The sequence below is a fragment of the Oncorhynchus mykiss genome, chromosome 6 (genome assembly GCF_057628025.1).
Source record: "Oncorhynchus mykiss isolate SJ-2025 chromosome 6, ASM5762802v1, whole genome shotgun sequence".
Lineage (NCBI taxonomy): Eukaryota > Metazoa > Chordata > Actinopteri > Salmoniformes > Salmonidae > Oncorhynchus > Oncorhynchus mykiss.
Window position 1 is genome coordinate 57,529,995 of NC_143027.1, and position 12,736 is coordinate 57,542,730.

Below are 12,736 nucleotides of genomic sequence, written 5' to 3' on the forward strand. Positions count from 1 at the left end.
GAACTGATACAGCTCATAGTTTCTCACGGAGACACATGGCACTATCCCTGACACACACACACACACACACACACACACACACACACACACACACACACACACACATACATATATGTACATATATATACATACATATATGTACATATATATATATATATATATATATATATATATATATATATATATATATATACTCCTATTGTATGCCATATAACAGGAACCTAGAACTTAGGGGGTTGACAGAATCACCAACGGTCAAGTAAATAAGAATTAGCCAGCTAGCTGGCTAACGTTAGCTAGGCTAGGAGTTAGGGTTAGAGTTAGGAGTTAGGTTAAAGGGTTAGCTAAAAGGGTTAAGGTTAGGGTAAGGTGAAGGGTTAGCTAACATACCAAGTAGTTAAAAATAAGTAAGTTGTTGAAAAGTTGCTAATTAGCTAAAATGCTAAAGTTGCCTGTGATGAGATTCGAACACGCGTTATACGTCCACCCATCCACCCCGACCAACCACGACCAGACAGAAGTAACCTTCTGTCTGGTGTAACCATGCCAAACATAACATATCATATACATTTGAGAGATACGGATTTACATTTTCTATGTTACATCTAGTCTATGAGACCAGGCTGCCAGAGGTGGTGAGAAGAGCGAAAGAAGGGAACAATTTTGAATAAACTATGGTAGGTGGATTAGAGACACCATTAAATGTTCCTCGCCCAGGATCCTGGTATGCCCAGGATCCTGACATGTTGTATGTTAAAAAGTTGCACTTTGTATCGTTTATTTTATTGGTTATAAACGGCACAGCGCAAACAAAGAGGAAATCTGAGAAAATAGGCATCATAGTGATTCTGGCTGAAAATGTTTTGGATCTAAGGGATTTTACAGCAGAGGCATTACAATCAAATAAATTAAAATAAAATGTTATTTGTCACAGGCTTTGTAAACAACAGGTGTAGATTATCAGTGAAATGCTTACTTACAGATCCTTTTCCAACAATGCAGAGTTAAAAATAGGAGGAATAAATAACATTATCGAGTAGGCGTAAAAATAATATGTCTATAAACAGGGAGAAAGAGTACAGAGTTGATGTGCAGTAATACAAGGTAAATGAGGTAGCAATGTACATATGGCATGGGTAAAGTGACTAGGCAACAGGATAGATAATAGACAGTAGCAGCAGCTGTGTGTGTGTGTGTGTGTGTGTGTGTGTGTGTGTGTGTGTGTGTGTGTGTGTGTGTGTGTGTGTGTGTGTGTGTGTGTGTGTGCGTGCGTGCGTGCGTGCGTGTGTGTTGGGGTGTCAGTCTAAGTACAGGTATGTGTGAGTGTGCAAGTAGAGTCCAGTGTTTTCATAGAGTCAATGCGAGAGAGTTAGTGCAAAAAAGGGACAATGCCGTGATGTACTCACCACCCTCTGTGGCGCCTAGTGGTCGGGTGCCTTGTAGTTGCCGTACCAAACGGTGATGCAACCAGTCAAGATGCTTTCAATGGTGCAGCTGTAGACTTTTTTTTAAGGATCTGAGGGCCCATGTCAAATCTTTACAGCCTCTTGAGGGGGAAGAGGCACAGTCATGCCTACTTCACAACTGTGTGGGTGTGTGTGGACCATGTTAGTTACTTAGTGATGTGGACACAGAGGAACTTGAAGCTCTCAACCTGCTACACTACAGCCCCATCGATGTGGATGGGGGTGTGCTTGCCCCCCCCCCGTAGTCCATGATAGGCTGCCTCTGTAATAGTGTTACTTCCTTCCCTCTCCTCGCCCCATCCTGGGCTTGAACCAGGGACGCTCGGCACACATTGACAGCAGTCACCCTCGATGCATCATTGCCTATTGCAGAGCAAGGGAAACAGCTACTTCAATGTCTCAGAGCGAGTGACATCACCGTTTGAAATGCCACTAGCGCTTACCGCTAACTAGCTAGCCTTTTCACACCGGTTACACCTCATCGCCGTCGGTGATCAGTCTTACCACCGTGGTGTCATCAGCAAAAAAGGGAGTACAGGGGGGGATTAAGCACACACCCCTGTGTTGATGGTCAGCATGGCAGATGTCTTGTTGCCTACCCTCACCGCCTGGGGGCGACCACTCAGGAATTCCAGGATCCTGTTGAAAAGGGAGGTGTTCAGTCCCAGGGTCCTGAGCTTGTTGATGAGCTGGATGGGGACTACGGTGTTGAATGTTGAGCTGTAGCCAATGAACAGCATACTTACATAGTTATTCCTTTTGTCCAGGTGGGTGAGGGAGGTGTACAGTGCAATATAGATTGTGACATCTGTGGATCTATTGGGGTGGTATGGGAATTGTAGTGGATCCAGGGCTCACATCAACACCATCATCCCAGATAGGATGATGGTGTTGATGTGAGCCATGACCAGGCTTTCAAAGTATTTCATGGCTATAGATGTGAGTGCTCTGGGGTAATAGTCATTTAGGCGGGTTAACTTGGCGTTCTTGGACACGGGGACTCCGAGCAGGCGTCCTGATCGTCAGTCTGGCCCTGCAGCCTTGCAAATGTTAACCTGAATCCTATCGACGAATGTTTCGTCCTCTCAGGCCCTTAAGCCTGGGTAAGGCTGTGATTTGAACTATGTCTATAGGAGTGGGATGCTTTATTTACATTTATTTAATTGTTGTATTGTATCTGATGTGTTTCCCCCCCCCCCTTTCCTGCAATGGGAAACGTTTATCTCAGTCACTACCCGTACAGTAGGTGGCGGTAATACAACTCATCGGTTGTAGTCTGCCGATTAACCTCAAAGAAGAAGTAGAAGAACTACCAACACGAAGACAAGAGGAAAGATGGCGTCGCTGAATGACAGATCAGTTTGGGATGAGGTGGAGGTTTGTTCCTTGAATTAACAGATCTGAATAAGTTCATCAATTTATTTTGATTACAACATCTATTATTTGAATATGATCGTAATTATGAAGTTAACATGTATCCAATAAACGAAAGAGCTTATACTGATGTCAGCTAGCATAGCTACAAGCTAACGTTAGCTAGCCTGTTAAATTGATGGGACAGTGACACAGGACATTTTCAAATTTTCTTTAACGTTAGCTTGGTCACATAAAACAAATGTTTTTCTTGGTATTTAGCCTGTTAACATAGTTAACACCTTTCTGGTCACTTAAAAACGTTGTTAGCTAGTAACTAACGTTACACACACTGAGACTCGTAAACATATCTGCAAGTTGTTAGCTAACGTTAGCCTGGCTATTTTGCTTGTCTTATTAGCCGCCAGCTAGTTAGCTTATAGCCAGGAGTCATGATTACTGTATTTCTTTAACGATAGTAGCTAAATAGCTACGTTGTATCATAACATTACAATTTTGTTTGTCAACAATAGGATGGGATCGGCGAAGAAGTCCTCAAAATGTCCACCGAAGAGATCGTTCAGCGGACACGTCTTCTGGACAGTGAAATAAAGGTAGATAGCTAACTAGTTATTTTAGCTGCTATTGGTGTATCAGATGGCCCTAACTATTCTCTATTTTTTTCAGCTTCTTATCTGTTATGTCTCCACCATATACTTGACCCTTCCAATTTTTAAATGATGATATGAAAATTATGAATAAGTTGCCTAGGTCTGTCTATACATTCAATTGGACTTATGTTGTAGATCATGAAGAGTGAGGTATTGAGGGTAACCCATGAGCTGCAGGCCATGAAGGACAAAATCAAAGAAAACACAGAGAAGATCAAAGTGAACAAGACCCTGCCGTACCTGGTCTCCAATGTCATCGAGGTAGGAGCATGAAGAAATGTGTACACTTTCGTCTCAGTGCCAAATTGTTTTATTGTATTGAACAGTTTAGTATCAAAAGCGCAATTCTTGTGAAGCTCACTTTTGTGATGGGTGTAGAGCTAATTGTCCGTTTATGACCATACAACAGTGTCTGGATCATCACAGGTTAGGTTTGAGATGTCTTAAAACTGTCTTGCAGCTTCTGGATGTGGACCCAAATGACCAGGAGGAGGATGGAGCAAACATTGATCTAGATTCCCAGAGGAAGGGCAAATGCGCTGTCATCAAAACATCTACAAGACAGGTAAGTAACAACTAGGAATATGTCCAATCCAGTGTTTTCTGCAGCAGTCATTTAGCCGTGGCGGTGTGCACCAACAAAATCATTGCCGCCACACCAACAAAATATGGAACATTAAAAAATATTTATTCCAAGGAGCACTTTGAAGATGCTGGAACAGTCCACATTTACTTTTCCTCTGCAAACAAACAAGTAATGAATAGAAATGTCTGACAACCCCATAATAGAATAGTTTATCCATTTACCTAGTTGGCTTGTTTTTTGTTCTATGCGAGATTAATAATCCTTTTGAGGTGCATTCAAATTACAGGTGCCATAGGGAGGGGGAATTCCCAAAATTGAATATAGGCTGTGAAAATAGGTTTTATTTAGTTGGCTAATAAAACTTTTACCAGCCACACCGGTTTATACTTTATATGGCCTGCGTATGGTATAATGAACTAATGCCTGAATTAATGTAATAATGAACTGAATTATCTAAACCAATAGGCCTACCTGCTTACATCCATCTACTGTGATGTCCTTCCAAACTGGGGATTTCACTCGTGCAGCACCGTTTCCACTATATTTTTGTAGTCTTCCCTTATCGTAACTGTTATTTTTATTTCTCCGCTTAGGCCTACGTTAGCCATTTTCGCGTGAGCTAGGCTATCCAGGGAAAGTAAACTTGGCAAAGTTTTGTATTATCACGCAGAGAGAGGGAACGTTTTAGCACAACACAAATAAGGGACAGTTCCCGGCTCCACACTCAATGCATGTGTGGCTGGTAGCCTTATGTCTGGCTTTCCCGCTCACAGAATGGAATTCGCAACACAATAAACTCCTGGGTTTTTAAAATGTGTATTATCTTGATTTAAAATGTTTCCGACCATCATTTAATTGTTCTGAACTGTGAGCCGACCCATGGGGTGGAAAGAATGTGGGTATCCGACCTGATGCTCGACTACTAATGATTAGCCCAATAGGGTAAATGCAGAAAGGAAACCCCATTCTTCAGCCTATTTATTTATATCCACTATGCTGCATCAGTTGGGCTACAGGTGATAATATATCAAAAAAATTGTAATTTTACCAATATGTTATTTTTTTGTCATTTCTGGAGGTTTAAATTATATTTTAGATGGTGTCGTCATCAATTTTATTTTCATTCCTTATGGACTAAAATGGACTAAACAATGTTAATGTCACCAGAACAAAATAAAATAAATCAGCCCCTCTGTGACATTTTCCCCACACCACTACCAATTCTCCCAGAGGAAACACTGGTCTGATCTCCTCCCAAGTTCAACTGCATTTTGATCAATACTTTTCCTGTGTCATTCTTAGTAAATTAAAACAGTTATTAATAGGAGTTATTCAGCAGTTGTAGTTGACAGCGGTTGCCCCTTTTGTGCTCTTGCAGACATACTTCCTCCCGGTCATTGGCTTGGTGGATGCAGAGAAGCTGAAGCCGGGAGACCTCGTGGTAAACCACTTATGTTCACTTGAATGTGTCCTTGAATAGCAGCTCCCTCTGCTCAACAAGCTATGGATTTATTTTTTGTTTGTGCTTGAGTGTCACTTTTTCTCTTTCCCTGTGGTGATGACCAGGGGGTAAACAAGGACTCATACTTGATCCTGGAAACCCTGCCCACGGAGTATGACTCCAGAGTCAAAGCCATGGAGGTGGACGAGCGCCCCACTGAACAGTACAGTGACATTGGTGGATTAGACAAACAGATCCAGGAGGTCCGATATTATCATTTGTATCTTATCTCTTTAGACACTCGTATGTGAATGTAATTGCAGTTTTAACAACATGTGATGCTATTATTTTGACTTTCAGCTGGTGGAAGCAATTGTTCTGCCCATGAACCACAAGGAGAAGTTTGAGAACCTGGGTATTCAGCCACCTAAGGGGGTTTTGATGTATGGCCCCCCAGGCACAGGGAAAACCCTACTGGCTAGGGCCTGTGCTGCCCAGACCAAGGTAAAACAAAACATTGACCTTATGGCTTGTATTTTAGCAAGGGGTTATTTGTTTGTGCAGGAGTGTCAACTCCTTTTCTGTTTTGGGTAAAATTGTGTAGACAGGCAGAGTTGTATTTATTTATCTTTCATCCTACTACAGGCCACATTTCTCAAGCTGGCTGGCCCACAGCTGGTCCAGATGTTCATTGGTGATGGTGCCAAGCTTGTCCGAGACGCCTTTGCCCTGGCCAAGGAGAAGGCCCCCTCCATCATCTTCATAGATGAGCTAGACGCCATTGGAACCAAACGGTAAGTGGTGCAGTTAAACTGTATGATTCCTACACACTGTAAACCAGCTACCAATGATAAGTTTCACAGTTGCTTTCTATAGCTGTTTTAATAGCATCGACACAAGCCTCTGATCCCTTTTGATTTCTCCAGGTTTGACAGTGAGAAAGCAGGTGACAGGGAGGTTCAGAGAACTATGCTTGAGCTCCTCAACCAGCTGGATGGGTTCCAGCCCAACATGCAAGTTAAGGTATTACTCAGTTCTTTAAAAACAAATCTTTACTTCTTAGTGATCCCTTCCCGCTCGAATCCCGGTAACGGGATTGATTAGACAACATCCAGCGAAATTGCAGCGCGCCAAATTCAAAAACAGAAATACTCATAATAAAAATTCACAAAACATACATGTGTAACACATCAAAATAAAGCTTAACTTCTTGTTAATCCAGCCGCAGTGTCAGATTTCAAAAAAGCTTTATGGCGAAAGGAGACCATGCGATTATCTGAGGACAGCGTCCCGCATACCAACACATGAAAACATATATAAACACACATATTTCAACCAGGCAGGTGCTACACAAAAGTTAGAAATAACGATATAATTCATGCCTTACCTTTGAAGATCTTCTTCTGTTAGCACTCAAATGTCCCAGAAACATCACAAATGGTCCTTTTTGTTCGATAAATTCCTTCTTTATTTCCCCAAAATGTCAATTTATTTGGCGCGTTTGATTCAGAAAATACACCGGTTCCAACTCGCCCAACATGACTACAAAGTATCTAATAAGTTACCTGTAAACTTGGTCCAAACATTTCAAACAACTTTCCTAATCCAACCATAGGTATCCTAAAACGTAAATAATCGATAAAACTTAAGACGGGATAAACTGTGTTCAATACCGGATGAAAACAAAGTGAAGCGCGTTCCAGGTCGAGCGTACCAAAAGACTTGAGTCCACCTGGAGTGACACATGGAAAGAACAGGGCTACTTCTTCATTTCTCAAAAGAAAAACATCAACCAATTTCTAAAGACTGTTGACATCTAGTGGAAGCCATAGGAACTGTAAGCAGATTCCTATTAAAAAGGGCTTACCATAGAAAACAGATTGACCTCGAAACATTTTTTTCCCCTGGATGGATTGTGCTCAGGGTTTCGCCTGCCAAATCAGTTATGTTATACTCACAGACATTATTCAAACAGTTTTAGAAACTTCACAGTGTTTTCTATCCAAATCTACTAATAATATGCATATCCTAGCTTCTGGGCCTGAGTAGCAGGCAGTTTACTTTGGGCACGCTTTTCATCCGGACGTGAAAATACTGCCCCCTATCCCTAAAGTTTTAATCAGCTGTACTTGAGGTACCCAAGAGACCTGGTACCTAAGGAGAACTGGATGTTTCACTATGCTATGAGGAGGCCCTGTATTGTTAGCCCGGCTGACGTGACTCAAGAGCGCAGGGAGAGCTGTGACGTACTGGTCTGGATAGGAGACCGTTGTAAATGCATTATCGATTGGTTCTCTTCGCTGAATTTGTGCAGTGCGAACACTCCAAAGGAACTCAGAACCCTCGAAGTGAACCGAACTGAGAACATCTCGAGGGGTTCAATTCAGTTTGCTTGAATTCCGCGGTCTGTTTTTTTTATATATTTTTTTGGTACTGTGAACACAAAGCACCATTTCCCGTGCCATAACATCGTGCCCTCACATTGGTGCCACAAAAGAGAGATGATGTGCAGGTTTGTGGAAAAAACGTTTGCTGTTTTTGGATATTGATTAGCGATTATGAATGCATAGACATTACAAAATATGTTTTATACTGACACGATGTTCAGATTATTTGTTTGCAATATGTTCTCTTTAGACTAGAGGTCTTTACAGGTCCAACAGACCCCAAACCCAGAGAGGGTCTGGGTTCTAAATTCCGACTTTTGTCTCGGATATAATTTCTACGGGTCTTGGGTATGTGTAATTAAAATTGATTTACCAACTGGACCCGATTGGACCCGTCCTCTGTTAATTTATTGTTTGTGTGATGAGAACTGCGTGAGCTTATGTCAACAAATTGCAACTCAATAAAACGTATAGCTTATGTCCAGCTGAAACTGGTTCCAGCTGCTCACCTCACAGGCTCCTGCTACTGAGGAGAGAGTTTAAAAGGAGCCGTGGACGGCTACTGTTGATTGTGAAGATGGGAGTTCTTCTTCATTGAAGTAAAATGAAAGTTAGAGGAAAAAGAGTACAGTGAAAAGAAGCTGACAAATGTTTATATTGTAGTGGACAAAGATTGTTGGCGGGGCCAAATGGATTGTGTGCGACTCACTATTCAAGTTTGATACAATTTTATACCTGTCATTTATGTATTTTTGAATTTATTATAAATTGTTTCGTCATTAATAATTATTATAAGCTTGTTGTAAAAGAAATAGCATTAGCCTATTACTGTCATTTGGTAGGCCGACATTCGGTATTGCCTTTGTTGATAATAGGTGCAATATATGCCGAGCTCGTTCAACTTTTTTTTCCTTTTTTTCCTGTTGAGACATTTTCATTAGGCAAATTAAATTCCAGCTGTAATGTTTGCCATAATATAATTCTGGTACTAAAAGCATGAAAAGGATAAACCAAAGAGGGCAAAATGTAATTTAATGCCGCAATATAATATAACCTGTTCGTGTTTTCCCTATAAACAATGACTTGACTTTTATTACCCTAATAAAGCTAAGCAACTTTTTGTGAAGGTATGGTTATTATTAGGCTTAGCTTACTGCAGGCCTATGAAGGCAGTGCGCACTGGCACTCCCAACAGTTTTATGCCTACCAGAGTTACTCCAACTATATAATGCTTATCTTCATTTAGAATATTCGGATTGAAAATTAACGAATTAGCCTCCTGTACACCCGTATCTATTTAGCAGTAGTAGCCTATCTGACTAGTGTAAAGAAGTCGGTTTTGTCTATCTTTCTCTGGGGCTATGCCTAAGCTTTGCTCCCTTAATAAATATATATATATACACACACACACACACACTGCTCAAAAAAGTAAAGGGAACACTAAAATAACACATCCTAGATCTGAATTAATGAAATATTCTTATTAAATACTTTTTTCTTTATATAGTTGAATGTAATGACAACAAAATCACACAAATTATCAATGGAAATCAAATTGATCAACCCATGGAGGTCTGGATTTGGAGTCACACTCAAAATTCAAGTGGAAAACCACACTACAGGCTGATCCAACTTTGATGTAATGTCCTTAAAACAAGTCAAAATGAGGCTCAGTAGTGTATGTGGCCTCCACGTGCCTGTATGACCTCCCTACAACACCTGGGCATGCTCCTGATGAGGTGGCGGATGGTCTCCTGAGGGATCTCCTCCCAGACCTGGACTAAAGCATCCGCCAACTCCTGTACAGTCTGTGGTGCAACGTGGTGTTGGTGGATGGAGCGAGACATGATGTCCCAGATCTGCTCAATTGGATTCAGGTCTGGGGAACGGGCGGGCCAGTCCATAGCATCAATGCCTTCCTCTTGCAGGAACTGCTGACACACTCCAGCCACATGAGGTCTAGCATTGTCTTGCATTAGGAGGAACCCAGGGCCAATCGCACCAGCATATGGTCTCACAAGGGGTCTGAGGATCTCATCTCGGTACCTAATGGCAGTCAGGCTACCTCTGACGAGCACATGGAGGGTTGTGCGGCCCCCCAAAGAAATGCCACCCCACACCATGACTGACCCACCGCCAAACCGGTCATGCTGGAGGATGTTGCAGGCAGCAGAACGTTCTCCACGGCGTCTCCAGACTCTGTCACGTCTGTCACATGCGGTCAGTGTGAACCTGCTTTCATCTGTGAAGAGCACAGGGCGCCAGTGGCGAATTTGCCAGTCTTGGTGTTCTCTGGCAAATGCCAAACGTCCTGCACGGTGTTGGGCTGTAAGCACAACCCCCACCTGTGGACGTCGGGCCCTCATACCACCCTCATGGAGTCTGTTTCTGACTGTTTGAGCAGACACATGCACATTTGTGGCCTGCTGGAGGTCATTCGGCAGGGCTCTGGCAGTGTTCCTCCTTGCACAAAGGCGGAGGTAGGGGTCCTGCTGCTGGGTTGTTGCCCTCCTACGGCCTCCTCCACGTCTCCTGATGTACTGGCCTGTCTCCTGGTAGCGCCTCCATGCTCTGGACACTACGCTGACAGACACAGCAAACCTTCTTGCCACAGCTCACATTGATGTGCCATCCTGGATGAGCTGCACTACCTGAGCCACTTGTGTGGGTTGTAGACTCCGTCTCATGCTACCACTAGAGTGAAAGCACCGCCAGCATTCAAAAGTGACCAAACATCAGCCAGGAAGCATAGGAACTGAGAAGTGGTCTGTGGTCACCACCTGCAGAACCACTCCTTTATTGGGGGTGTCTTTCTAATCGCATATAATTTCCACCTGTTGTCTATTCCATTTGCACAACAGCATGTGAAATTTATTGTCAATCAGTGTTGCTTCCTAAGTGGACAGTTTGATTTCACAGAAGTGTGATTGACATTGTGTTTAAGTGTTCCCCTATTTTTTTTTAGCAGTGGACGCCTATATGCATGCAATGCCCAGATGCATTTGGAGCTCAAATCTCCAACAGCTAAACCCGTGAGGTAGATAATTATTGTTTTAGGAAAAAATAGTTTTAAAAATGCGTAACATCGAAACACAATTAATAGTTTTATAGTAATTTGTTATTGGAGGTTTATAAGTCATCTAACTAGATAATTTGGCCAATACCACTTGTTTATTGATGGGGCTGGCAGCGACCGGTTGGAGGTTTCTTTCTCTTTCTACTCTCAGATCTGAACGGTCTCTCAGATCCAAACCAGCACTGGTCTGGATCTGAACGGTCTCTCAGATCCAAACCAGCACTGGTCTGGATCTGAACGGTCTCTCAGATCCAAACCAGCACTGGTCTGTTTGCCCTGGTCCTTTTCGGAACAGGTCAGACTGTTCTCGGGTCCATTCGGAACAGTTCTCTGTTTAAAAACACATCGGGTCGGGTGGGAAAGCCACAGATCCATTTCGGAATGGGTCCTGTTTTTTATACCAGTGAAGACCTACTTTAGACTGAGTTTCATAAGCTGTTTATTCGATTGTGGGGTTTGAATAGTGAGAAGACAACACAGGGTACAAAGTCCAGGCTAGTTAATAAAGGGGCAGTAGCCTACATCGGGTGTACAATTTTCAATTACAGCGTTATTTAATCTGCAGTTTTTATTCTACCAATAATATTGACATGTTGATTACAATATTATCTCCTAGCTTCCAAAATGTGAGTAGGTATATCTAGCTGTACGATAAAGTTCTGATGGAATGGCTGGTTCTGCACTTTGTAAAAACAGAGTGCGACGACAAAATAGGTGAAGTGAACTGGCAAAAAAGTTGAGTCCTCGTGCAAGGGCAGTGTGAATACAAAGTTCATTTTAAAGAGGACTGAGATCGGTTATTTTAAACACCCTCAAATGTTTTATTTTTGCCCGGGATGAGACTTCTCATCGTTTGGATTTGAAAATCCAACAGTTGTAATGGAAGGGGGTGGCGACCAGGGGCTGTGTTTGATTGGTAAAAGCACAGCCCCCTTCGTTATCGACGTATCGTGCTGACATCGTCTTTCCAGACTACTATATTGTACGCTGGCGCCTTGACTTTCTGATCTTCTGCCAGGTTATCGCTGCCACGAACAGGGTGGATATCCTAGATCCCGCACTGCTGCGTTCTGGACGTCTGGACCGTAAGATTGAGTTCCCAATGCCCAATGAGGAAGCACGAGCCCGCATCATGCAGATTCACTCACGCAAGATGAACGTCAGGTTTGGACCAATCCGCTATGCTTCATCAGCCAAATTGATATGCATGTTATGATTTATAATTAAATATACTTGAGCTCAACTCTGACTGGTCTTCCCACAGCCCTGATGTCAACTACGAGGAGCTGGCCAGGTGCACTGATGATTTCAATGGCGCCCAGTGCAAAGCAGTGTGTGTGGAGGCGGTGAGTCATACTAAACATGCACAAATTTGTGAAAGAACCAGCACAATAACTAAAAGTTACATTGTTTCCTTTCAGTGACTTAATTTGCCAACTTTCTTTCTCTTCCAGGGTATGATCGCCCTTCGCAGGGGGGCAACTGAGCTCAATCATGAGGACTACATGGAAGGCATCTTAGAAGTACAGGCCAAGAAAAAGGCCAACCTGCAGTACTATGCCTAAGGCCCTGGAGCTTCAGGGGAAGGGTGCATGTGATACTCTCCAGATGTGTCCAAAACATGAACCAATCTCTGTACTGTTAGTGTGCAACATTGTCACTTCTCTCTCGTGTGAGACCTGTTTTGGCTTGTTTATGGTCCATGAAAGAATAAAGGCTTTACATTTGCCCTTTGGCTGGATGGAAAAGATATCTC

The 12,736-nt window shown here is 42.7% G+C and overlaps 1 protein-coding gene across 2 annotated transcripts; it reads left to right on the top strand.

The window, feature by feature from the left end:
* The first annotated feature begins 2,777 nt into the window (after positions 1-2,777).
* psmc3 (proteasome 26S subunit, ATPase 3) lies at positions 2,778-12,731 on the top strand. Of its 2 annotated transcripts, none has more exons than XM_021606998.3 (12): positions 2,778-2,843; positions 3,353-3,433; positions 3,626-3,751; positions 3,951-4,055; positions 5,455-5,517; positions 5,643-5,780; positions 5,878-6,021; positions 6,163-6,311; positions 6,444-6,540; positions 11,999-12,144; positions 12,245-12,326; positions 12,435-12,731. In XM_021606998.3, the coding sequence occupies exons 1-12, from the start codon at positions 2,802-2,804 to the stop codon at positions 12,543-12,545; spliced, it is 1,284 nt and encodes a 427-aa protein (XP_021462673.1). In that variant the 5' UTR covers positions 2,778-2,801; the 3' UTR covers positions 12,546-12,731. The 2 variants fall into 2 exon arrangements, with proteins under 2 accessions (XP_021462673.1, XP_021462674.1); XM_021606999.3 differs by having other exon boundaries at positions 2,778-2,837.
* The last annotated feature ends 5 nt before the right edge of the window (positions 12,732-12,736 follow it).

Excerpts from the sequence above, each read along its gene's own strand:
- psmc3 (XM_021606998.3), top strand. The coding sequence starts at position 2,802 with ATGGCGTCGCTGAATGACAGATCAGTTTGGGATGAGGTGGAG. Across the intron at positions 3,434-3,625 it reads TTCTGGACAGTGAAATAAAG|ATCATGAAGAGTGAGGTATT; the intron begins GTAGATAGCTAA and ends CTTATGTTGTAG. Across the intron at positions 5,518-5,642 it reads TGAAGCCGGGAGACCTCGTG|GGGGTAAACAAGGACTCATA; the intron begins GTAAACCACTTA and ends GGTGATGACCAG.